Source organism: Molothrus ater, chromosome Z (genome assembly GCF_012460135.2).
Source record: "Molothrus ater isolate BHLD 08-10-18 breed brown headed cowbird chromosome Z, BPBGC_Mater_1.1, whole genome shotgun sequence".
Lineage (NCBI taxonomy): Eukaryota > Metazoa > Chordata > Aves > Passeriformes > Icteridae > Molothrus > Molothrus ater.
This window is the reverse complement of record NC_050511.2, coordinates 24245520-24272000: the sequence shown is the minus strand read 5'-3', so window position 1 is coordinate 24272000 and position 26481 is coordinate 24245520. Positions and strand designations below refer to the sequence as shown.

The following is a 26481-nucleotide window of genomic DNA, read 5'->3' as shown; positions in this document are numbered from 1 at the left end:
ATATAAGCCAGACTTTTTGTATGGTGCCAAGGAAAATACCTCCTAAAAAACCTGGCAGTCACACATAGATAATTGATCGCTGCTGTTACTTGAAAATAGAGTAATTCCTAGTTACAGGAGGAGTGCTAAATCTTGGAGACCCCTGCTCGGATAGAAGGCTTCCATAAAGCTTAGTCTGACATCTCTGTACTCCTGTAATTCCATACATGAAAAAAAATATTTGCAAAAGCAGCAAAAGTTTAGGCAACAAATCAGTGTCATTGTGTGTCTACATTGTCATGGTTCTCAACTCCTGAATCACTAAGTGTGAAGAGAGAGAGATTATGAAGAAGTATAATGTATAGAGGAAAAGGTCTTTTTAGCAGCACATGGCCAATACATTGCTTCTGGACAGGAGAGAAAAGAACACTTAATTTTTTGTTAGAACTGCGAAATTGTCCTTGCTGATGCATATACAGTAAAGAAACATAATTTTATCTTGTTTTTGAAGGCAGTGCTGAGTAAAGTCTTGGGCTTGTTCCTGATTGTCCTGCTTCTATCTTTGCATCCTCATGTAAGACGGCAGTCAGCAGGAATGAATGTGGCCTTATTGTAATTAATTGCTAATTAGTGCTGTATCATTTTTTCCACATTTGACATAAGTTTGCCTTGAGCAAGGTATCCTTTGACCATTGGTTTACCTGAGCTTGAAATCAAGTTAGTAGAAAGCTCTGTTGGATACTTCCCAAGGTAATGACTATGAAAACTGGGACTGAGGCATTTATTCTTCAAAGATCACTGTTCATAATGATGATTTCGCTATTAGCCATGCTCCTTGTCACAAATGCCAGGAGAGCATCTTTATTTGCAAATGCTTTTTTTTCTTTTTATTTTCCTTCCTTCTGCCTGCATATCATGCATGTTGTAATATGAATAACACATAGACTGTGATTCCCAGAGAAGTTTGGAAGGATGATTCTTTTATTTGAGGCACTTGGATAATTTCTTAGGGAAACTGGAAACACCTTTGTAAGTATCCAGTTTAATTTCTAATTCATTTTCTACAGTAAAAATGTGATTATTCTCCCTGATATGATAGCCACAGGGAACATATAAATGCAATTAAGTGAATGCTATCCTGATTTTCCTTAGTATGCTCTGCAGTCATAGTGCCTCAGGCTGTGTCCTCATTAGGCATTAATGAACTTAGACATAATGTGGTAGGACGAACTTGCCTGAGAGGGCTCTAAGGAATAGATAATTCCTGTAGTTCCTGGTCCAACAGACTGATGCCTCCTTGATGATATCATTGGACAAGTGGCCTTCAGCCCAAAATAGTCTAAACAGAAGACATCTAATTAATTGTATTTTAAGTGTGACATGCTATTGGATTAAAAGTATGTATGAACATTTTTGCAACTGGTGTAACTGATACACTATTTTCTTTTATGTGATTAATGAAATATTACAGTATAAACATGAAAAAGACTCTGACTTCCAGCTAAAGGAGGTCAGACACTGGAATTTTACTTTTCCGAGTTACTATCAGACACTGGAATTTTATTTTTCAGAGTTACTGAATATGTCTTGCTACTTCAGCTGACCAAACAGATGCTAATTTTTGGATTGAGACATTAAAGGAAGGTCTCAAATTAAAAGTGGGTTTTGTTTGTGTTGGTTTGTTTTTCCAGTCATGTCACACTGTTTGGTTACTGCTTTACATATTTTGTGTTTTGGTAGTGTGTTTTAAAACAGAACAATTTCTCAAAGAATAGGAAATAAACACTGAAGTTTAGTTGAAGTTACTGCTATGCCTATGCTGTAATTTGAGATGCAGTTAGGTAATAAGAGCTTCATAAACAAACTGTTCCTGTGAGCCCCAGCTCTGGTGATCTGTGTTGTGAAGAGTCTCTCTTTAGTTGCACTTAAAAGTTGAAACTAGAAATATCAGCCAGATGTCTCTAAAGGAGAAAAATCTAGTCATTAAATGCTTTGATGATGAGAAACAAGTGATTCTCATAACATTAAATCACTACGAAGAACAGAAAGTATAAACAATATTATCATTCCATATGTTGGTTATGGCTACTTTTTTAATAATATGGGTTTTTTTATCATGTTTTCCCACAGTCCTGCCAGATGAGAGAGAATTTCAACATGCTGCTAAAATGAACAATTTGGATACCATGGAAAAGCTGTTTAAAAAGAATGTTAACATAAATGCTGTAGATACTGTGAGTATAAGGTGCCTGACAGATGACTGCTGTGAAGGGTGCCTCCTTGGGCCTGCGTGGGGGAATGCCAGCATGCCCCCTCAGCTGCAGGAGTGAGGCTGCAGAAGGGCCCTCTAGGACCTGATGAAGAAATCATTTCATGCAGCCATTATGGACACTGGGAGTTGTACAGCTGAACTCTCAGGTTTCAGTGTCAGTGTATCACATTGGGAACTAAGGACTTCTCAATTCTGCCCCTACTCTAGTGTTTCCTCAGAGCTCTTTGGTGACTAATTTCTCAAGTTCTCCATCTTTCTAAGTGGGAAGACTTTACCTCACAGTCACTTTAAGAATGGATTCATGCTGCTAGCATTACAAATTTCTAGAAAGAAGTATTGGTTTGCATGGAACTGTGGGAGCATTCTACAATGTCCTCTGGTTCCAGCCTGAGCTCAGAGTCCAGATTTACCTTAGATATACAATAATACATTTCCTATGCTGACTTCAAGACCAGGCCTAAAATCTGAGATGTATACTTCACAATAGCTAAATACAGCACTGTGTTTCACATGAGAGGTAGTTCAACATCAACCAAGCAGTCATGATATTAATCTGGGAGTTTTGTGTAACAGTGTCCTCTCAATGGCTACATATAAATCATCTACCCCTGAGTATTTATTTATTTATTGTTATTTATTTTGGGTTCTGAAAAATTTTGCCTCCCATGCCCACATGTATTTTCACTCACTGGGGAATATAGAAGGTATTATAGTGCATTCCTTAATTTGTTTATGAAACTGACAAGGAGACAAACATTTCCTCTGTGCACACTTCTCTTGAATACTGAGTATCAATTGCATTACACTCTAAAAGGTCACTTTAAAATAGTTCTTTCTTCCTCCTTGCTTTCCAGAATTCAGGAAGTTAAACTAAATGCATTTTCAGTTCAGTAGTTTGAAACTTTTCCCTGTCATCCTTAAATTAGATCTATAATATGAGAGAGTTACTGGCATAGCTGCAGAGGTGTTGTGCCTTGATTGATTATCCTAGTAGGGAGGTAGCTTATGCTGGCAAAGCCATTTGTTTTGTTAATGTTGATGATTCCTGCGCCTGTGCTCTCAAGCCAAATAAGAAAGGCCATCAGATGATGAGCTTTTTGATAGTATTCTTTCTATAGTATAAGAAGCTTTTTTCTGTCATAAATATACGTCCTAAATCCCACCTTTTTATTCCTTTTGGTGCATATGATTGTAAGTTTAAATTTATACAAGTCAGGTGAACTTCAGAGAAGCTAAGAAAACAAATCCAAACTGACTTTTAAAATTAATTGATTAAATCTCTTAGACATCTTTGTATGGAAACTATTAGTCACTAATGTTAAACCCAGTTATGCCCACTTTAACTGAAAGCAAAACTCTCCAATAAAATTTGATTCAATTTAAGAAATTTCTTTTAAATATATACCACAAATTACTTTATGGAAGTCTTCTTGAGAAGCACTGAGCCCATTCACCTCTATAAAATTACTCACTGTATGCACGGTGGTAGCTTTCATTTACGTAGATGATGACTCAGTATGGGAAGGTGACTAACACTGAGTGAGGGAGAAATCTTGGCTTGCATTGCACAGGTTTGGTCAAAAGCAAGGAGGATACCAAAAGCAAGTCTAACTGCGTACATATAGACCTCAGCTATTTAAACTACACCGTGCAATAAAATAATAAATAAGGATGCTTCTTGTACTGCATGCACCCCCCCTATGCAGTGTTTGAGTACTTAATCCCATTCTGACATTTCAATGAAAGTACATTACTATGTAGACTAACAAAATCATTCTGTTTTTACAAGAATTCTCTAAGATCAATATCTAAATTCTATCCAAAGAAATAGAAGGAGAAATATGAAATAGTATATATTAACAGGTACATTTGGTAATGATCAGAGAATTCCAAAATCCTGACCACCTGCAAAGGGGAAGAACTGTATTTGCAGACCTGACAAACAAAGCTTTCCGTATTCCAGCTGAAGCGTACAGCGTTCCATTTTGCTGTTGCGGGAGGCCATGTGTCCGTGGTGGACTTTCTTCTTCATCACAAAGCTAGACTTGATATGGCAGATCAGGTAAGCTGGCTTACTTGTTTTGATTCACATGTATAGGAATTCCTTTGAGTAAAAGCAGATAATTTTCTTGTGCTCCCAAATGTGCAAAAATTAAGAGCTTGCAGTAAAAACTCCGGTTTGTCTTAGAACTGCACCTATTTGTGTGAAAAAGGCATTTTTAGAAGAAAAACACATTGCCCGAAGTACTGGATAACTTGAATACCTGAGTGAGCACAAGGCACCTCCCTTGGCCAGGTCACAGTGTTTACCTGATACAGCCAAGGACATTATTTGCCTTGTGTGCTGCAAGAGCACACTGCTGACTCATGTTCAACTTAGTGTGCACCAGGACGCCCAGGTCTTCCTCTGCCAAACTGCTTTCCAGGCAGTTGTCCCCAGCCAGTACTGCTGCCTGGGATTGCTCCTGCTCCTCCTCCTCAGGGGCAGGACTTTGCATTTCTCCCTGTTGAATTATGTTATGTTCTTGCCAGGCAATTTCTCCAGCCTGTCAAGGTTTCCCTGGATGGCAGCACACCAATACAGTCTATCAGCCATTCGTCCCAGTTTAATATCAAGTTGACTGCGGGTGCATTCTGCCCATCATTCAGGTCATTAATGCAGATGTTGAATAGCATTCCCAGGATGGATGCCTAGTGCATTATTTGTGACTGGCCTCCAGCGGTTCATAACTTGGAAGGTTTTTCAGGGCAGACTTTTAGGCCACAGCCACAAATTTTGCTGAAGCCTAGATTTATCTTATTGCCTGCATACCAGATACATATTCATATTGCCCTCCACTGTTTTCCACTGCATTTTCTGCGAATATGGAAAAGACTGGTAAAGTGGAGTGAATCCCATGCAGAGCCTCTAGAATGATTAGAAGTGCAGAACAGGGTATATGAGGGGGTGTCCTAACATCCAACCTAAACCTCCCCATACACCTCCCCTCCATGCCAGTTTCTCTGGTCCTGCCAGGTCAGTGCCTGCCTCTCCTCTTCCCCTCATGAGGAGGTTGTAACTGCAATGAGGGCTCCCCTCTGTCTACTCCAGGCTGAAAAGACCAAATGACCTCATATGGTTTCTCCTCAAGGTCATTCATCATCTTTGTGTTCCTCCTTTGGACACTCTTTAATAGCTTTATGTGCTTGTATTGTGGCACCCAAAACTGTCCCCAGTACCTGAGATGAGGCCACAGCAGCTCAGAGTTGAGCTAGTCCTTTTGTTTTTAAGATGTTCAAAACAGGGTTAGTTTTTTCCTATAAGAGAAAAAGTTTTTAGAGAATTTGAGAGGTGAAAACATTAGAAAGAGGTCTAAATGGAAAATTATAGTGACTCATGGAAGTATATTCATTGCATATTGTCACTTGAAATGTCATCCACTGCACTCAGGACTATCTATCTACATCATTTCTGGAGAGAAAAAATAATTTCCAGGTAGGACTTCATCCCTCTGTCATAAAATGGGATCAGTCCTTCTCTAGAGATGCCAGACCTTCTGTGAAGAAGTCAAACATTTATCTAGGTCTTGCTTTATTGCATCTAGCTTAGTTTAAGTGAGATGAATCCCACTCACACTGTCAGGTGTTCATATTGCTTTTCTAAAAGCCTACAGACTGGAACCCACTAATACACTGAATCAATCAAAAAGATTTAAAGAAACTTGGCTTGAGGTATTCTGGTGGTAATTTTTGCCTTTGTCATTTTATTTGAAGTACGGCCTGACAGTGATTCATCTTGCAGCCTGGACTGGAAATCTGGATATCATGCGAAAATTAGTTAAAGCAGGTGCTGATCAAAAGGCTAAGAATGAGGTTTGTTGACGAAAAATTTTTACCAACCCTAAATATGTTTATGTTGGGAAAAACTCAAACATACTTACAGACTGACTTACCATTTTTCAGGAAGGAATGAACGTACTGCATTTTGCAGCTCAGAGCAACAACATTAAAATAGTTGATTATTTCCTCCAAGATCTTCACCTGAATGACTTGAACAAACCTGATGGGGTACAGTGTGTTTCTGTTTATTTCTTTAATGTTATGAGGCTTTTGTTTTGGGGGAAACAATCTTGATTTGGGGAATTTAAATGAATTTTAGTTTATTGATAGCTGCCTATACTTTTAATTACTGATTTGGATACTGAGAAACAGGTAAAAGAAACAGCCAGACAAGCCCTTAGGGGCAACATCCTTCCTCCCTCTTTGCCTGTTCCAGTTGGACTGCAGACACCCTCTGCTGTCCGTTCTTCTGCTGCATGTGATGCTCAGTTGTGGTAAGGCAATGGGAGTCAGAGAAGGTTGGGTCCAGTCCCCAGTCGATTCCTTTTTTTATTGCTTTTGCCTCTTGCTGTTTTCCTCTGCTCCAGAAAGCTTCTTGAATGGGCTGCAGTCACCTGTGGGTGTACCTTCCCCTGTTCCTCCTCCCTTGCATCTTCTGTGTTTGTTGCTGTATCTCCCCTTGTGCATCCTTCCCACAGCAGTGCCCAGCCACTCTTACATACATTTTCACAGAGGCATCATTTGGTTCAATATGGTGGGTTAAGTGTTGGCACTTCTTGGGGCAGCTGAGTCCACTGTGGAGCCAGTGGAAATGTCAGACAGGCAGCCTCTGACATTTCCCACACAGCTCATCTTCACAGACCCCTGGCCCTACCAAAACATGCCAGTTGTGGCCAACATGGCCATGTTTCATCAATGTAGAACACAGAACTCTGTGCAGCCATCCTAGAGAGAGGCACTGACTCTCAACAGTGCCTTGTCCTCATCAGGTGTTCTGTGTTTTTAATTTCCACAGTCATGTGAATCTTGTTTTGAAGTGCTATATAGACAAGTCAGATATTTTAGCTTTACATGAGGAAAATTTATTCCTCTGAGATCTGACACCTAAAGAACAAATCTCCCTTTTTTTTTTCTTCTGAGTTTCTTGAATTTTATTGACCTAAGGGTGCAAAATTCAGAATTATTTTTACAAATTACAAGTATGGCAAAACAGAGTTAATTTAACAAAACATTCCTTTGACGGTTTAGGCCCTGGGAGTGGAAAGGTGAGGAAGGACCTTCTCAACCACCTGTTGAGGTTGCATCGTAATTCTCTACTAGGTGCATACATTTTTTTTCCCTAGACATTTCTATAGGCACTACTAGGCATGATGTGAAGCCATTTTACCTAGCTGGTTAAATGCCTTACTGTTTTGAACAGTGGTATGGTTTTGTGTCAAGACAACTTTCTGCAGTTGAGTTTGTAAATGGTTTGAAAAGTTTTTGTTAGTTTCAACACTACCAAAATCCCCTACAATGTACAGTGCTAAATTCAGGCCTCCTGGATGAAACTTCTGAGATATGTCAGTTTTGGTCTCTGTTTCCAGAATTTGAATCAAACTCACCCATGGAAATAAATTTTGCAATTTCTTTGCTACCTGTTTCTGAGCATCCTCAGACTTTTAATGACACAATTATTTCAATTAATATTTTCATACTGAGAAAAAATAGGATTAAATATTTTGAGTTTTACATTTTTTTTACCATTTCTAAACAGCTTTAATATATTTTATTCAGGATATGAAAGATGTATGATCTGATTGTAGACACTAAGTGTAATTTTAATTACTGCTCTTCTGTGTGTCTTCTACTATTGTGTTAATCTCCTTAGTCATATGATATATAAATTTTTATGTAGGATACACATATACATATGCATGCCATATATCTAGTAACTAGTATTTCTACTAGTAATTAGTATTTCTACTTTCTCTAACACTATGTTTCTTTCCATGATTGTTTTCTAGAAAGGTAAAAAGCCATTTCTTCTGGCCTCTGAAAAAGGCCATGTTGACATGATAAAAAATTTGATTGCTCTGAAGCTATTTACGTCTGAAAAAGATGAGGTAAATGTTTCTTTTCCACAGAAGTACAACTACAAATGTGCTTAGGAAAAATTATTCTGTTTCACTGTGATTATTATACAATCAAATATCTGAGTGTGCTGCACAAAAGCGATATAAGGGACCAACAAACATATGATGATTTTTAGTGATAAAGGGAAGGCAGTGGGATGATTGCCATGAGACTTTTTCCATACACATTCATAATTTATGCAAAGCAAGACTAGCATATGCTGTCCGCTGAGAGAAGTGGGGAAGCCTGGTGATAAAGGTGTCACCCTCTTCTGGGAGATCATATTTCCCAGTATTTCACTCTGTCTGTCTGTGTGTGACTCTGTGATCAATTTTTCAAAGGTGTTTAAAAGCTTCAGGATGAAAATAAACACCTATAAATTCTTTTTTCAGCAGTACCTTAACACTTCAATCTGATTGAGTTTGCTTTGACACTGTATTTTAATGGATCTTCGTAATTTTCAAAATCTGCTCTTAAATTTATTTTTTCTTACTTTACCATTTCTAGAATGAGCAAGTTAGTATTTCTCTGCATCTGAGGCATTGTAAGACAAATACAGTAAAAACTGTGAATATGTGAGATACTGCATTTACAGAACCGCATAAGTAAGCACTCAGGAAGTGATGTTGGATTTTTTGGTTTTCTGGTAATAGTTTAAAAGCTGTAGTGCCACCCAGAGCTCTGCCGTGCTAAGCAGTTTATCAACAGAGGTTGACAGATGGTGTTGTCCCAGATATCTAGCAGGTTAAAGGTGTTGACAGCACCAGGAGGTAAATGCTGTGGTCCTGCAAATTAGGTAAGAAGCCAGGACAGAAACTCATCTCCTGGATCATCAAACCAAATCATACTCTAACCATCAATGGTAAAAAGGATTCCCACAACTTCCCACTCAATGCTGTGAATGAAAAACTGTTCTGGACTCTCATTTTTCTGAGAGTTAGGATTCTTCTAAATTTTTTAGCCATTTTTAAACTATTTTGTATGCTTGCATTTTCTTTTAGTTCAAAAGCTGCTGCTCTGCCTGAAGTTGTTAGTTGCTTTTTTTTGCTTGCTCGGTGGTATGGTGTTTTGGTTTTGTTTCTGTTTTCTCTTTCTTAATTTCCTGGAAAGAAATTGCACTGTCGGTGACAGAGATCAAAGATTGTGATGTTGACATCAAAGCCATGACAAATTTCTATGCTCTGACCTAGGCTTTTTTACTCCTTAAATCAATGGTCTTGGGGGCTCAGTGTAGTACCCACTCTTGTGGGAACCAGTACCTGAAGTTTTCTTCTGGTTCATGTGTTAGGTGTTAGAATTTCAGATCTTTTTGCTGGTATACACTGAAGTTTTCAGACAACCAATTAGATCAGACTAGATCAAGATTAGACTGAATCTTGGCACATGCTGTGTACAGTTGCCTCCCTTTCCTTGTATGTAAGAAAGACTTGCATGTAAAAGACCAAAGGCATTTTGTTGGTTTTAGTTAATGTCATTACTCTGAATTTTAAAAGATATTGTTTGATGTTTTAATTTCAAGGAGGGAAACACAGCATTGCATTTAGCAGCCAAAAATGGTCACAGTGAAGTTGTAGAAATTCTGCTTGAACAATGGGAGGAAATAAATGACCTCAATCAGGTAAGTACATCTAAACTATTGAAAGAAATAAAGTTAGGGATTTGAAAAATTTTCTAAAAATTCAAATTTGAAAGGAAGAGATGTGGCACTGAGGAGACTTCATTAGTCTTGCTGGTTTCCTAGTAACTTTGCATCCTGTTTCCTTGTTCTTTGTCCAATAAATTAATCTCCCTAAATTATCCCTCCTTCAGTGTCTTCCTCTGTCCTCTATCCCTTACAGACGTCCTCCCCTGCATTTGGCAAGCTGTTGCATAACTCCTGGCAGAGGAGAACCGAGGAAGGCCTTGACCCCCTTGCTTTCTGTCATCCAGCAATTTTAGCCATGTGATCCCATTCCTTTTAACATCTCACTTTTAAGCACTTCTGGTGCTTTTCAGCATTATTCATTGAGCCAGTTGGACTTGCATACCAAGCACATTCCATCACAGGCACCTCAGCAGAGGTAATTTGCATCTTGTCCATCAGTTGCACAAAACTGGCTGCAGACACTTTCCTGGTTTAGTGTTGGTGAGCTCAGCCAGCATATTCATCAATTGTGAATTAGCTGGGAAGGTTGCATCCCTGAGTTAATGCACTCTTCAGGTTCATTTCAAGGCTTAAACAAGGAGTGGAGGAAGGAAATGCACACTAACTGCTCCTCTCAGCGTTCTTGCTTTGTAAAGTGTTCCTGTCTCTTCTCTTTTTTCTATGGGGCAGCTGGAACAACCTGGGCAAGGTAATTTCCTTTGTTGAGGGCTGGAATGCCCACTGTGGGAACCTGCCCTGTGGCTAATCATTTGTTCTGCTGGGCCAGGGGGAAAAATGAGTAACTCCTACCCAAGGCCCTCCTCTTAGTTTATCAGTGGCAGACTGATGAGTTGAGAAGTTCCCTCTTATCCAACTTGGCTGCTCTTTTCAGCTGTGCCTGTTGTGAGGCTCATGAGCCTCTTTGAAATGTGCAGCCCTCCTGTTTCCAAGGCTTGTTTAGGAATGTTGCTTCTGCACAAGAGCTTGTGCTGCTTGTGCCCCTGTCTTGGCATGGCTAATGGTGTGACCTTCCCATCCAGCAGGAGATGCTGTGATCCGCGTATGAACGATCTCTCTTCCCATAGCATGAGCAAAGTACTAAAATGTATTGTTTACCAGAATAATATCAAGATTTTAAGCAAAGAAAAATTAGGATTTATTGATTCTTTCGTGATTGTTGAAACACCAGAGTAACTTTCATTAAACCTTTTTGTATTTTAGATGTTAAGCGGGAGTTAGATAATTGTGTAGTTGATGTATCCCTTTTTATAGACTTGTGTGGAGACATGGAGACTCCTTCATTGGGAAAAGATTTGAAATAAATATGAAACAGGATTATTTCTGCTTAAAGTTCTCCTTATAGCTAGCACTTGGGGTTGTGAATTTGTCAGAAATCCATGGCATTGCACTGACAGAAATTGGAATTACTGTACGTACTAGTAGTGGTGTTTCCTGGTGTTGAATGGCAACAATGGCTGCCCACCAAAAAGAGCATGATTAATATTTTTAGAATAATTTTCTGTATTGTAAACTTTACTATACATCTGTCCAGATAAACATCATCTGTCACTTAACTGTTGGTGAGTAGCCATGTCATTCAAGAGTTGGACGGGCCTGTGGAGCCTACTGGAGGTGTTTTGGGTCTCAGTGTTGTAGTCACGTCTTAAATTGGAACAGATACTTTGTCTCTTTTGGTCTAGAATGGAGAAACTCCATTTTACTTGGCTGTTGAGGGAGGTCATGAAAAATGTGCTGAACTCTTATTGGAGGCTGGGAGTGACATCAATGTTTCAACTCAGGTATGTACACAGCATCACTCCTAGTGGGGCATACTAGACTGTGAAAAGGACCTTAATAGCAAAGGATATTTGCTCTGGGTTTTTTTTTTTTTATGAAACCAGTTAAAAATAGAATGGGGAATGTAGAGAGGGCTAGCAGAATAAAACCAGTGTGGAAGTAAAATAACATTAGCTTTATTTGATGGAATACTGTGGTGGAGCTTTTCATTTCCTTTATGCCCACTAGTACAACATGTGACTAGAAAATGTGACCAACAAGGATAACTGAAAATCCTCCTTTTTGGCAGTGCATGTGACTGATCTGATGACAAACTTGTTCTCTACATGTGATTCCTGAACTGCAGTCCAGCTCATATCTGCTGAATGGCTTGGCTAGCCTGCTGCAAGAAGTTTATGATTCCAGCAGAATGAGAACTTATTTGTTTTAGCAGAACTATTTAGTAAAAATTAATTTTTAAAATTTATTTTATATTAATTTATTTTTCTATTGATTTATTAACTGTCCTATGGATTTACTGGTTAATGTGACCATACTTGCTTGGTAAGGGTCTAACAGACTAACTAACAGAATAGGAGACATGTTGGCATTGTTGTTGTCCATGGCACAATATAGATGATGATGCTGATCTGTCTCTTTTTTAAGAGAAGTTGAATGGGGCCATGGGATACATGTATTCTTTAGTATGTTTGTTGTGATACAGTAAAATTGGGAATTTCCTTCACTATTGACAAAACATCATGCCAGCTGCTGATGTGCTTCATTTTGTATCATTTTGTCAAAGGGCTTTATTGGTGGAGGGGATACTAAGACAAATTTAAATGCAAGATTTCCCGATATTTATATCTCTCTTTAATCCTGTGTTTTTCAGCAATAAAAATGTAAGTTTTTCTATCAAATTCCTTTCAGAACAATAGCAGTGCTTTGCAGGTTGCAATTCAGAATGGACATCTATCCTTGGTTACTTTTCTTATTGATAAGAACATTGACCTGGTTCCTAAACCTGAGGTGAGTGTTTATCAGTATAACTCTTCTGCTGCTCCTCAGTCTGTCCTGTCTTTCCGTGGGAATTGAGACAGCTGAATGAGATTGAGTAGTTACTTGAATTTTTTCCCAAACACACTATTATTTGGTTTCTAGATGTTGGTTAGCCACACACACAGAGCAATAGAGGCAAGATCCAGTTGCCAGCCCAGTGAGTGCCTGAGCAGGCTGGAGCAGTGCGGAGTAGACATGGCCAGGCTGCACCAAGGGCCAGGCATTCGGAGAAGGAGAGCCAAGTGCCCTGCCTGAACTTAGCAGTAGTAATGCCATGGGCAAAGAGTCAACATGATTTTGAATAAAAATATGTCACAGACATCTTTTCATGAAAATCCTTTCCTCAGGATTTTTTCTTCCTGAGAAGCTGAGAGGCCTCAAGAACAAAATGTAAACAATGGTTATCTGCTGCTGTGGGATGCAACAGGTAGATCTTTGATTAGCCCATCTTAGATGTTTATAATTAATGGCAAATCACAGCCCAGCTAGCTCAGCTCTCTGTCTGAGCCACAAACCTTTGTTATTAATTCTTTTCTATTCTTAGCCTAGCCTTCTGATGAGAACTTTTTCTTCTATTCTTTTAGTATAGTTTTAATGTAATATATATCATAAAATAATAAATCAAGCCTTCTGAAATATGGAATCAACATTCTCATCTCTTCCCTCATTCAAAAACCGCTGTGAACACCGTCACAAAGATAACTAAAATGTAAATAAACACTTCAGGGCTTTCACCCTCTGCAGGTAAATGCAGTGCCTTCAAAATCTGCATGCTAACATTCTTTGTGATTTAAAAAGAAAGAGGTATTTATATTATCTAAATCCTCTCTCAGTTTAGATATTACAGATATTTGAGATTGTCTATGAGTAGGAAATTATTTTCCACTTCTACTGTACAGGATGAAAATAGAATCTGGGCTTCATGACTTATGCCATGATCACTGGCCTCTTGCAGAAAGCTATCAAGGAATAACAATTTATGTTGTGCTTGAAATGATTTAAAGGTCAGGCAGTTGTTGTGCTGTTTGTTCTCCTTAGCTTTCTGCAGCAGAAGCAACTCAAAAAATTTTTGAGTTCCAAAAAACTTCCAAAAAAATTACAAATTTCAAAAAAATTTCCAAATTTCCAAAAAATTACATTTTGCAAATGTTTCCATCATAATGTTGCATAAGAACTTGCTTTATTTTTCTGTAGCTCAGAAGAAATGGCTGTGTGTTATAAAAACACTGACCTGGTGCCTGGCACCATGAATGGTACTGGTATGGAATTATTCTTTAGTTGTATTTTGCAAGAAACTGATCCATCACAGGTTCAATATACAAAGTGATCTTACCAACCTAGTGTGGATTTTGACTGGTCTTGAATCTGTGCCTTGGTTATTTTCTTACATAATCACTCAAATAAAACCTCTGCCTTATTAATTGTAATTTGTCATGTTTTATGAATAGGACAGTAAGTGACTTGAGTATGAAGATCATTTCTAGCAGCAACACATGACAAGGGTTTGTTCCTGGAAAGTAGATTTCGACATCAGTTTACCAAAACCAGAATGAGTCTGTCTCCAGGCCATTCAACAAAGAGCAAATCCACTTCTCTGAGGAAGCAGGAACATTACCCTGATCTCTCTGCTGTCAGGATAGCAGCACATGCCAGGCAGGAACACTTAGGAGGAGTGCTTTGCTGCATTCCTAGGGGGTGGCACACTGATGCACACCCCATGCACTCAGCATTTCCAGTCTTCTCAGCTGTATTTGAATACCCACTTCCAGGTGGGAGCAGGCTACCACCTCTGGTATAACTCCATACATCCAGGTGTGTTTTCTGCAGTGTTCAGCCTCTGCTAGAACATGTCACCTTTGCAAGTGGTGGGCTTCAATTAGAATCTCTTTCTTGTTTGCCTGAGCTTGTAATAATATTCCCAAATATAACAATTTATTATTTTCCCTCCACAGCAGAAGAATTCCCCTCTCCATTTAGCAGTCCTCAGTAATAATCTACTGGTAGTAAAAAGCCTTTTGGATGCCAATTACGACATAAACTCCTTAAATCACGTAAGAAAAGCTGGGAATTTACACAGCTTTATTGGTAAAGGGGAGATTACTTGGATTTTGCTTGATTTTTTTTTTCCTTATGAGCACAGGGTACAAAAAATAGGAAGGAAGAGGCAGTTCCCTCCTAATCTTTTTGTGTGTGTACATATGTATTAGTCACTGGTACATGCTGTGCTAATATTGTTTGAGCAAGATAAGGATAGCGCAATGCTGTACACTCAGAAAATGATTGGGTAATGTATTGTTCAAGTGTTATGGTTCATGTAATAAATGACAGAAATGTCTCATTAGACAATTTGGCTTCAGAGGAAAGACAGTGCAGAATGCCATTTGGCAGGAAAGAGGTTAATTTTTCCTTAAAGCAACCCACCACGTCCAGTCTTTTAGATCTGTGACCAAAACAGGGCTGGTAAGACAACGCTGTTAAAGCTGTTGCTGAGCAATGCTTGCACAGCACCAGGCCTTCTCTGTTTCACACACTGTGCCCCCACCTTAATCAACTGGAGTGCTCAGGGAGCTGGGAGGGGGCAGAGCTGAGCAGAGCTGAGCAACACAGCAACACCAAATGATAAGGTCACAGGTCTCTGTGATGCAATCAGTGAGCAGCTGTTAACTGAAAGGATGCTGCTTTGAGCCCATCCATAGACTACACCTGTCTCCCTTACTTTAACCAGGATTCTTCCACCCTGCTTGGTGTCAGTGTTCTTTGGAGGCCTGGTTGGTTGTTGGCCAGTCCACTGTAGATCAGATCAGTTCACTGTAGATCATATCCACCACTGATGTGTACCATACTTACTTTGCTGGTGTCATGCTTGATGCCTTCTTTGCTGTACAAAACCTCCTGTGATTGTTAATGTCCATTTCTGCTTTTACTATGCTGCATATCACTTTGTGTTGCTTTGCCTGGTAGAGTGGTGATAGAAGCACTGGCTTGTGCCTCATCTGGTGTTTTTGGGCCTTACAGTGCCAATGAGGTGTACTCAGGTGACCATCTCATGGAGAAAATCAACAGTTGCACCTTTTCATTTCCCTCCTTGGAGAGGCACTTTGTTGAGAGAGGAAAGAATGGCATTTTTCCCTTCTTCTTCCCCAGGACAGGTCTCTCCCACCTGCTTGTAACACTACTCAGTTCCTTGAATTTCCTCGCATAATCACACTCTTCATACTAGTGTGTGGCTTAGATTATTGTGAGTAACAATTAACAACTAATTGGGAATGCCACACAGGGATTTGCCCAGAGGCAGTCAATTCTCAGGTGGCATCATGTGTGAAAGGAATTGGACATGTGCCTGAGGCTCTTATTGCCTCCAAGTGTTTGGGATTTCATGCCTTAGCAGGAATGTAGTCCCAAGTAATTCATACACCATCTGAAGGAGGGGAGCCTTGCCTGCCCTGATGAAGCACAGGGATTTCCAACGCTGTTTTGGGTCTGGCGCTTGCCTACAGAGCTGCCATCCAGTGCCCTCGAAAGAGAACAAGGGTTCCTGATCAAGGAGCATGCAAAAGGACACTGAGAAGCTCTGAAGCCACCGTAAGTGAAAACTCCCTTAGTTAGAGGTGTCACACCTTTGCTTAACCAGAGACCCAGCCCTCAAATATAATAATTGTGCCTGAACTCAAGGAGAGATGATGGAAGTAGATGTTGATTTGCTTAGAAAGAGAAACAGCAGCTCCTGCTGAGGGGCAAAAGGGGGAAGATTCAAAAGAGGCAGCCTGGCCTGTAGCAGGACAGGAAAGGGAAAATACAAGAATGACAAGAGAAGCAAAACTACCTGGTGTCCATCTCTGAATGACCTCTTAGGTAAGCAGCAAGGTAAACACATGGCTACCTGGCTGTTCCAGTGTTGGGAAGGTAGGGAAGCTCAGGGGTATCCACATCTAGGGATTAAGGGATTGACAAATTTATCATCACAGAGGCAGCCACTCACAAGTCTCTGGAGATGGCTCTTACTGAGCATGAATGCAAAGTGTCTCTTCAGAGAAGATACTGCAAACCAGCAAGGCAAGTAAACTACTGCAGAAGGTATCCAATATCTCTGAGGGAGTGGTAGCAGAGTGGACTACAGTGACCTGACAACAACTAGGTCTCCAAAAATCTCTGTGACATCCAGTGCCTGTGGTCCATATGGCAGAAGATTGTACAGAGCTCACATACACTGGCTCCTGACCATGACAGACTCAATGGCCCAGCTGTGTACAGACAGGCCTGCCACCTGTGGCACTTCAAGGAGAATCCCTCTTCCCCCTCCCCATCAGCCCTACATCTCAGCCATCCATCTCAGTGGAAAGACTGTCCCAGCAGACCTGTCAAGTCCCATTTGGGGCACTGTGGCTCACTGCTGGGGAAATGCAGCCTGGTCTCCCTCATGATATGCAGAGGTGCTCCCCACAATAGCAACAAGGATGAGTCTTGAGAAATCTGTGGTTCACCCCTTCCCATTGTTCATTTTATTGCTAGAGATTAATTCATACACATTTTTGTTGAAGACAGAGGCTGTGATTTGTGGTTGGAGTAAAGTATAAGGACAAAACTTTCTGGTCACATAAACCAGAGAATTTTATGCATTTCTTCAACACATCTTTTAGAAATATTTTGCACTCTGTCTCTAGCATGCTGGAAATTGCCTACAGTAGGTACTTACGTATCCCTAAATTCCTGCAGGAATGAAAGTAGGGTGTATGAATAAAAAGACCCCTTTTTATTTATGGGAATAAAAAAGTAAGGTGAATAGATGAGATTTGTGATCATACAATTTTACTGTAAACTGTAAAATTAACTAATGAGACTTTTAATGTGGAACCCTGAGCTTGGTGTTTCTTAGTGTGCAAACTATAATTACGATATAAAGGCCAAATAAGTTCTCTAACCAGACCTACAGAATGTAAACTTGCAATGTCAGAGAAGCACAGGCACAAAACATTCATCTTAGAAGGATAATGTGTCCCAAGAAACATACTAAGGAACATTCCCATATATGCAGGGCTTCCACAATTACTCCATTATTTGCTGCTGCATTTCACCCACAGATGTCTAGATTTTCTTATTCTAATTTCTGTAAAAAATAAATAAATACATATTTGGGTATATGTAGCTATGTAGAACTATACAACCCTCCTTTCAGACTCAAAGATTTACTTGAATGTGAATGCCATTTTAGCTGTATTTCTTGTTAATGGTTTGGCCTTGTTTAATGATTTTGTTTTGGGTTTTTTTGTATGTGTGTTGTTTAAGGTTCACTGAACCCATTATGGAGCAGGTAGACTTCTGCTGTGCATCATGATTTTGTGTTAGGGCCAACTAAAAAGTTCCATTGTGGATGTGGCACAATGTACTGTTGAAAACAGTGGATATCCAGTTGCCTTGGCATGAATTTCAGCAGGGAAAAGGTTACTTGAGAGGATAATATGGGTATGGGTTGCCAGACACATGAAGCCCTCTGTCCAAAGCACCTTGCTTCAAGAGGGAAGACAGAGACTGAGCTTGTTAGCTTACAGTACATTAGAGGGGCTTAACAGCAACCTTTTCCTGAGCCAGCTGGAGCTTCTGCCTGGTTTTCCTGCAGAGATGCCATATGCTGTCTTGTCTGCCTGATACAAAACTGGCAGATCACACAGAAGTTAAATAATTTCCCTCTGTTCAGAAGTTAAATGATTTCCCTCTGCTCAGTATTTTCTCACCAAGGTCACCTCTTGTTGTGAATCTTTTAGTTTCAGTCTGTGAGCATACTGCTTCTAAGTTTGACTCAATGCATTTATTTGGTGTCTTCAATTCCAGAGGCAGGAAACCCCTCTACATCTGGCAGCTGATCTTGGCAATGTGGAGTTGGTGGAAGTGCTGCTGAAGTCAGGCTGCAATCTCAAGACCATGGATAAGGTAAATTGCATTCCTCACACATGTAAGGATTACATGATTTTATTTTTTGTTCTGTAATCTTCCTTACAGAGGTGCATAAAGCACATGTTGTCAGTTGTGTTTGCCTAAGTAAAGCTAACTGCAAAGGAAGTCTTCTTTTAATATTGTTATAACTGCAGCTTGCAGAGATCTGATGTTTTTGATGAAGAGCTGTAAAGCTCCCAAGTCCAGTGGTTTGAAGGATAAACACTGCTCCCAGAAACCTTTAATGGAAAATATGGTCTAGGCTTGCAGAGGGGCAAATGGCCTGTGGCTCCTTGTAACTGTGCATCTGCAGCCGGGCTCAGTGCCAGGAGAAACTCAGCTTTACCAGGGGCAGCGATGGAGAGCTTGCCCTTTAGCACTCCAGGTCATCTGAGAATCATGGTGACATTCCAGATCCATTCAGATGGATACTTAAACCCTGAGATGATGTTCTGCCTGAAAGATAGAAACAAAAATGGTAATGGCTGGAAGAAGCACCAAAGCAAAGTTGCTGGGGAAGTGCTTTTGAAAGGACAGAGTACCAAACCCAGTATTTAAATATTTTGCTAAATTACTGCAATATTGAGTGTTCCATTTTACACTGTTACCACTTTTCTTAAAATTCTCTATGACAGAGTTGAAGGGTTTGATGTTTATTATGAGTAAAATCTTGCCCTTTTGTAACCTGAAAAAGTAACTGTCCTGCAGAAAAGTGTCCTGATGAGAAATGAATCTTTATGGATTAGAATTGTCTTGTTTTACCCTGGGCTGATATGAGGCCTGGGGCTTTGCGTGGAGGTTGCATGGTTGGTATGTTTTGGGATGCTGAGGTAAGGTGCTGCATTGTAGTTAAGCCTTTCCATTTAGAATCATGCCTACACTTGCTAAACGGCTGCAGTTCTTGTAGGGATCAATCCAGAATGAAATCTTGTCCACTTTCAATAGCGCCTTAGCCACTGGAAATTTTTTTCAACATATTTGTATTCCAAAGGCAGACACAAAAATTACTTATTGCCTATGACCTTAAGCACCTGCAAGACTTTGAGCAAGGCAGTGCCCTGGTATTACAGCAACACTGTTAGAGGTTGTTGTGAGAATTTGGCTCTGAGCCAGTACAAGTTCTGGTACAAGTCACCTTTCTGCATTCTGTTTTATTTCTTGGAGTAGCTTTTTCCTTGCCTATTTGCTGGATGACCATGCTACTGCTGGAAACATATGCAAGTACAGTGCCCTTTGAACTGAATTGGTGCTGAGATGTCAAAAATGTTACTGTCCTTGCTGAACAGTAGACAGGAAGAAGGGGAACCTGCTTGCACAGTATTTTTCTGGCCTCCACGGCCTGGCAGCAGTACTCAGTCTCCAGAGAATGCCATGCATCTGCTCCTGTCAGAGGTCAGGAAATGCACTCTCTTTGGTTGTGAGAGCAGAGTGCTCCCCATATGCAGCCTGCTGTGCTGCATGTGCATGCAGGATGCCAGCAGTGTCCACACTAGCACAGGGGTACAGAAATACCCCCCTTATCCACTGCCTCTCTCTTCCTCTGTGAAATGCAAAGCACCTCTCCAGAGCCGAGCCCAAGGAGTTCTTGTGGTGTCTGGACTCTTCACATATAAAATATGCCTATGGCTAAAAGATTTAATGAAATGTATGTTCATTGGCTTCCAATGTGATGCTCTTCTAAAAACAGGTTAATTAGAATGATCTTGAGCACAACCAGGAGCTAGAACTCAAAAGGTGTATATTAGGGAACTTTAATCTATCTTGGGAACTGAAATACCTTATAATTTAATTAATGAACCTTCTAATTAAGGGATTGGCTTCTTTTAGATCTATTTTTCTAGAAATGCCTAGCACTTGTTATGTGGAGATTAATCATAATATTTAAATCCCAGGCAGTTGCATTCAGTGCAGATCTGCTGAAAATAGACAATTCCAGAGAAATCCCTTTAGAGCCACCGTGATGCCTGTGCATCACAGGGAAGTGCTGATAGGAGAGATGGGTTCAGGTAGACTGGGCAAACCTCTGCAGCTGGTATTGCAGCAATGGCTTTGAATAACTGTGACTCCTATACCCATGAAGCATCAGCCTGCAGTTGTGCTCCTTTCAGCTCTAATAAGAAAGTAATTTTCTTTTTATTCTGTGAGTCACCTTCTCTTACCATCTAAAACAAGGGACAGGTTTGCCCTTTAAGTTGGATATTTCCAACTTTGCCAGCCTATCCATCTGAAATGCTAGTTTAACCATAACATGGGAATCGATTGTATTTGTGGTAGTTTGAATGTGGATACAGTGACTGGAGTGTGCAACCTGGTACAAAGTAAAGGTGTCTGAAAGCAGCAGTACCTCACCAGAATTTTTACTGGGGAGTTTAGTGTGTGAGAAAACTGACCACCTCTGGGCTGAGGTGATAAATCTTATGCAGAGCATAGGACTTTGATTGTAGCTACCCAAAAGCCATAAAAAAGGGATGGGGTCTGTAAACAGTCCCTGTGTTTTTCTTCTATGACACACTTACCCAAGATTATGTTCTGACTCACTGTCCTGCTTTCAGCATGGGAAAACTGCCCTAGCCACAGCATCAAGGAGCCATCATGCCCTCATTGTTGATATGATCATTAAAGCAGAAAGGTATTTTGCCATGAAACAGGTAAGAGTCATCTTTCATTAAACACAATATACCTAAGCTAAGGGAAAAGCCAGTTCTGGTTTTGAGGTGTCTTTCGGCTGAGATGGTACCTTTTGGCAGGCAGTAAGACTAGCCTTGATAAACAAAAGTTAGGATTGCAAATGGGAAAGTCTCTAGCCCATCCAGGCTTTATTCCTGACTAGCTGTAAAACTGTAAGCAGATCTTAGCACTTTCCTGCCTTGTGCTCTACACATAAAGGGATGGAGAGAGATTCTAGGCCAAATCCAAACTATGCCATCAGTACCATGGCTGGGATAACATGGATCCATGTTGATTTCTGGATCCTTTGGTACAGTAAAATCTATGCTTGAAAATAGCAGAGTGGAGATGTCTGTGATTCCTTTGCTAGCAAGAGCTCAGCTACTTTAACAGAAGCTCCTTCCCTTTCCCTTGTGTGTTAATTATAAAATTAAATCAATGAGAAGGAAAAGAACTTCACAACAAGTGTGAATGACATGGCTTAGGTTGTCTGAACTTCTCACCTTCTTTCCCCAGTTGTTCATTAAATGTCCACTGCATAGTGATGGGCTTCTCTAAAGGGCTACAAGTAACTGCCATATCAATTTGTGATTTCATTCTCACTCCTGCTTCCTGCTGAGTTAGTCAAGTGTATAAGCATACTGATCCTGTCCCAGGTACAGGGATTAGCTGGTTTTACCACCCCAATCTTGCCCTGAGTGGCCAAATCCATGACACTAATGTTACAGGGCTGGAAAATCACAGATCTAGATTAATTATTGCAAAAAAAGCCTTCATGAACACTCTGTATTGTACATTTGATTTGCACCAGTTCAGCTAGAATTGTCAGGTACATTAATTGTTTCTTTCAGTCTAAAGAGAAATTAGAAGTAGTCTTGCCACAGAAGACATGAAAGTCTGACAGCAGTAAGCCCATAATATTCTCAACCTCTTGGCATTGTTCACTGAATTTTCTGAAGAGAAGGTGTTAAGCAGATGCTTTTCTGCAGAAGCACCAGTGATGTTGGGAAATACAAATATAAGTGTTTGTATCCTGTTGCCTGAAGCTGAGAGCACAGCCTTTGGAACAGCTTAAATCTTATGGTTATGGAATATGATGCTGGTGGAGTTACCATACTGGAACTACAGCATTTTGAACCATTATTTTAAGGACTGCATTTTGTTACATTCAGCTGACTTGTCACTTGTGACAAAGCATTAGTTACAAAAGGAAATGTCACGTAGCTGAGAGGAAGGGCACATGATACTAAAGTGTGACTGTCATCTCTCTGTTTGCCCTCTTCTCTGTTTATCACTTCTACACAACCCTTCCCTGCCATTGTCTAGGCTGGGTTTGACTGGATTTGAGGGCAGCTGTTACTATTCCACCTTGCTGTTGCCTCAAAACACCCTAGCAGCAAAGGGAAGCTGTGCTGATGCAAAGGGGTTTTCTTTGTTTGCTTGAGATTTTTTTCCTGTGGCTTTTTTTTTTTTTTATTAAACATCATAAGCAAATGATCTAGCCAGAGAGACCCTGAAGCTGTCCTGTAGAATGTCCTAAACTTTACCTTGCATGTGTTAAGAAGCAGGAAATAAAGTCTGCATCAGATGAATGGAACCAAAAATACATGACAATGCTTAGTTACTGAACTGTGACTTTTTTTCTCTGTAAGTCTCTTGTGAGGTTAGGAAATAACCCTGCTGTATTTTTCTGAATTTAATTTGGAATGAAGCACTTTATGCTTAGTATTTTTAAAATGTGGCCTACTGCCATTTCCTTTTTTGCTTAGTATCTGCTTTGTCATCCTCTATCAAATTTGTGAAGAATTTTTTCCCCTTGAAGATTTACTTGAAACAGGACTAGTACATAAACGTAATGAAATACAGAAATAGCTGGAGCATACCTACCTAGGAATGTTCCTGGACACAACTTAGCTAGGACTGAAATCACTGATTGACATGGTTTTTGCCCAAAAGGTGCCCAAACAAGAGGTAAGTCTATCACTCCTGTTCCAGGTGAGCCATGCATACAGTAGGAGCATCACTTTTAATCGGGAGGGTAAAATCCATGTGGTTTTGGTTTCTGTCTGATTTTACTTTTGCAGGAATGAAACCAGATCCATGCTCAACACACACGTGCACATTGGTGTTTTGGAGTCCCTGTGATAAACCTAATGGCTGATGGTACCAGCAAAGGATCTGGAAGTCCACACTGCAGCCCAGTGAAGCTGACAGGGCAGAGGCAGGAACAGGTTGAGAGGCGCTGTGCCCATGGTGCCTACCCTCTCCCCAGGGAAAGATTAGTGCTTTGAGAAGCAAGAGGAAAGGTTAAGAAGCGTGCCTGAAACCCAGCTGTGTACTAAACATGACATAGACAGAAACAAGCAGCACAGCACTGCTGACACAACAGTTGCTGTTACTTTGCTTTTGTGTATCAAGTACCAAAGTAGCTTATTTTGCAATTAGCTTACTAATACATAGCAACAAACACTGAAACTCTTTGTTTCAGTTCTGTTTCTATGAGCAATACACAGTTCCTTTACAGGAACAGAGTAAATCATCTGTCAGCAGCTACATCTGTACAGGGCCTCATTGAGCAAAGATTCTCAGCTCTGTTACACAATTTATCACCTGCTTTCTTTTTCAGACACATCTAGCTCATAGTGGTAATGGGTCAGACGTCAGCGTGACCTTCAAACAAGATCACAGCACACAGACCAAGCAAATCCGCTCCTCCCTTTGGAATCTAGCATACAACCAGTTAAAGCCCCATGAATGGAAAAAACTGGCTGTGTTCTGGAAGTTCACAGATGAACAAATTAAAGCTATTGAAGAACAGTGGACAGGTAACAATATCTGAATGGCCAGACACAATATATAGGATAAAAAAACCCCACAAGGCAGTGTTGCTTTTTAAACTATGTGAGTATCCCATAGTGAAGGGGTACCAGCCTTGTCCCTGGTTCCTGGGAAGCAGTGCTGTAGCAGTACAGGACACTCTGCTCTACCTCTTGGCCTGAAGGAACCTTCCTCTTTGGAGATCAAAACTGGAGGCCATGAGCATCATGGAAGATTCTTGGGGGTCATGTTGCAAGTGAGGACCTGGGGAACCTCATGACACAGAGCAATTTGGCTCAGACTCTATCCGCACAGCTGCCATTAAACAGGAGTTTCTGGCTTCAGGCCTCTCAAATGCTGGGAAGACAGTGCTTCTGCAGCATATTTCCACAGCTTGGGGAAAAATGAAAGGAAAATTCCATTTTAAGGTGTATTACATGGTTTTTATGTCTTAATACTAGCATTTAGATAAAACGAGATTTTTTTTAAACTTTTGTAAGCTTCAGTCTTCATTTTTCTGCTGGATGAGAAATGTAATAAGAGTAAAGGAGTAAGTTTAAAACCTCTTGGAACTTCTAAAGTGCAAAAGCACAAAATACACTCTTTCCAGCATATTGAACAAATATTTTGTGTATTGCATAGGGAAAAAAAGTTACAAGGAACATGGGAACAGAGTGTTGCTCATCTGGTTACACGGTACATTACTGGCTCAGCAGAATCCTGTTAAACATTTGTATGAAGATCTGGTGGAAGCAGGACTTCAGCCTTTAGCTGGTAAGTTGATACAGAGCACATTACAGTGTCCTCTGTGAGAGTGCACTGCCATGCTGAGCTCCCTGCTGGTGCTGGGAAGCTGTGGCCAGGGCAGGGGTGGAGGACACTTTCTTCTTGTTGGGACTGCCCTTCCTGAGGGCTAAGGCTGCTTGAGAAAAAGCATTTATGTCAGACTTAAGGTTTCTAAAGGCAGACATGTGCAAACCTTGCTTGCCTCATCTCCTGCACACACAGTTAAATTGTGACCGGCCATCCTTCAGTTAGTCTGAACTTGTGCAAAGCAGAGCACACCAATCAAGTGTTTTCTCTTACTTTACAGAGAAGATCAGAGCTTCAATTAGCATTGGCATGGACTCCAGAAAATGTCTCATTTCATGAGTTCATCAACAAAACATGGCATATATGATGGAATTACATGCCAGAAGGAAAGTGGCTTTCAAATATCTTTTAGGAAACAAAAAACATATTTTGAAGTTGCACAACTTTTTCCACCCTAGAAGAACTTGCACTCCTGAAGTTGTTACTTTTTTCTCAAATGCTTGCTAAATAGAAATGTAAAACATTTAAGAATGAATGGCTTACTGGTAGCTTATAACTGCTAAGCAAGATTCACCACTTACAATTTCTACATCTGACCTAACACTGATAAAGTAATTCTGTATTGGAAATGCAAATTCAGCTACTTTGTGTTTGATGTGAAATGTAAATAAGATGTTTTCTACATGAAAAAAATTAAATATAGTAAGTGAAAGTTATATGTATAAATCAATTAACACCTGGCAAACAACTTGGCATCTGGCCTCATTTGGGATTCAGGTTTTTACAAATTTTTGCTAGGATATGAAAAATCTTTCTACTGTGACATTTGATTTATGTAGTGAAGAAACACAAAAATGTCATGTCTAAACACCACATGTGGCTGCAGAATTTTCTATCATGGCATAACACTGTACACATACCTTCAAAAGAGCATTTGATATTTAATACTTCACACATCTAGCAATTATTTACTTATTTCTTGTTTATATCTTGAATTATACTTGCTGACTGTGTTTAAAGGTTTTCTTACTACTGAATACATTTAATATCTGAAAAATTATGTAAATGTCTATTTTAGTGATCTTTTTTATAACATAGCAATAGTTTTATCAGGTAATGGAGCAATTGAATTGCCTTTTCTGTTTGCATATAGCTAGCATTATTTTGTGCTGAATCCTACTGTTTGTACTAAAAAAGTGATCAGATCTTAGACTGAAGTCTTACTCCAAACTGTCCTCCTGTTTGCAATCTTCCTTGACTCTGCTGCAGGAATATGAAGAACAGACCAGTAAATCATAAAGTTTTGGAAATAGGGACCTAAAGTACAGATGCTTGGATTCATCAAGTTCTGCAACATTAGCTTGCAAAATTAAAATGTTTAAGAATTTGATGGACTGGGTACCTCACCTTGCCTAAATTGGACCCTGGGTGTGGAGGATGCTACCCTGCTGTTCTTCATTTACATACACTGTTGCAGGATATAATTAAAGTGCATGTCAACTATACTTACATGCATAAGCAAGTAAAAGTGTTTGTAAGAAAAAAAATTCATTTTCTCTTGAATATAGATGTTACTATCATTGGGATTAAACAAGAGATTCATACAAAAATC

The 26481-nt window shown here is 39.9% G+C and overlaps 1 protein-coding gene across 1 annotated transcript; it reads left to right on the top strand.

Annotated features, from left to right (window-relative positions):
- Positions 1 to 1925: 1925 nt before the first annotated feature.
- ANKDD1B (ankyrin repeat and death domain containing 1B) lies at positions 1926 to 26472 on the top strand. The gene is made up of 14 exons (XM_036403818.2): positions 1926 to 2213; positions 4215 to 4313; positions 6005 to 6103; positions 6194 to 6298; positions 8077 to 8175; positions 9705 to 9803; positions 11510 to 11608; positions 12516 to 12614; positions 14597 to 14695; positions 18471 to 18569; positions 21125 to 21220; positions 23866 to 24064; positions 24699 to 24830; positions 25150 to 26472. Exons 1-14 carry the CDS (start codon positions 2052 to 2054, stop codon positions 25206 to 25208), a joined length of 1545 nt encoding a protein of 514 aa, XP_036259711.1. The 5' UTR covers positions 1926 to 2051; the 3' UTR covers positions 25209 to 26472.
- Positions 26473 to 26481: the final 9 nt, after the last annotated feature.

What these genes read in the sequence shown, in the direction of transcription:
- ANKDD1B (XM_036403818.2), top strand. Translation starts at nt 2,052, where the DNA reads ATGTTGGTTATGGCTACTTTTTTAATAATATGGGTTTTTTTATCATGT. An exon ending in ATCAAAAGGCTAAGAATGAG is followed by an intron (nt 6,104 to 6,193) that starts GTTTGTTGACGA and finishes ACCATTTTTCAG; the next exon opens with GAAGGAATGAACGTACTGCA. An exon ending in AGGACTTCAGCCTTTAGCTG is followed by an intron (nt 24,831 to 25,149) that starts GTAAGTTGATAC and finishes CTTACTTTACAG; the next exon opens with AGAAGATCAGAGCTTCAATT.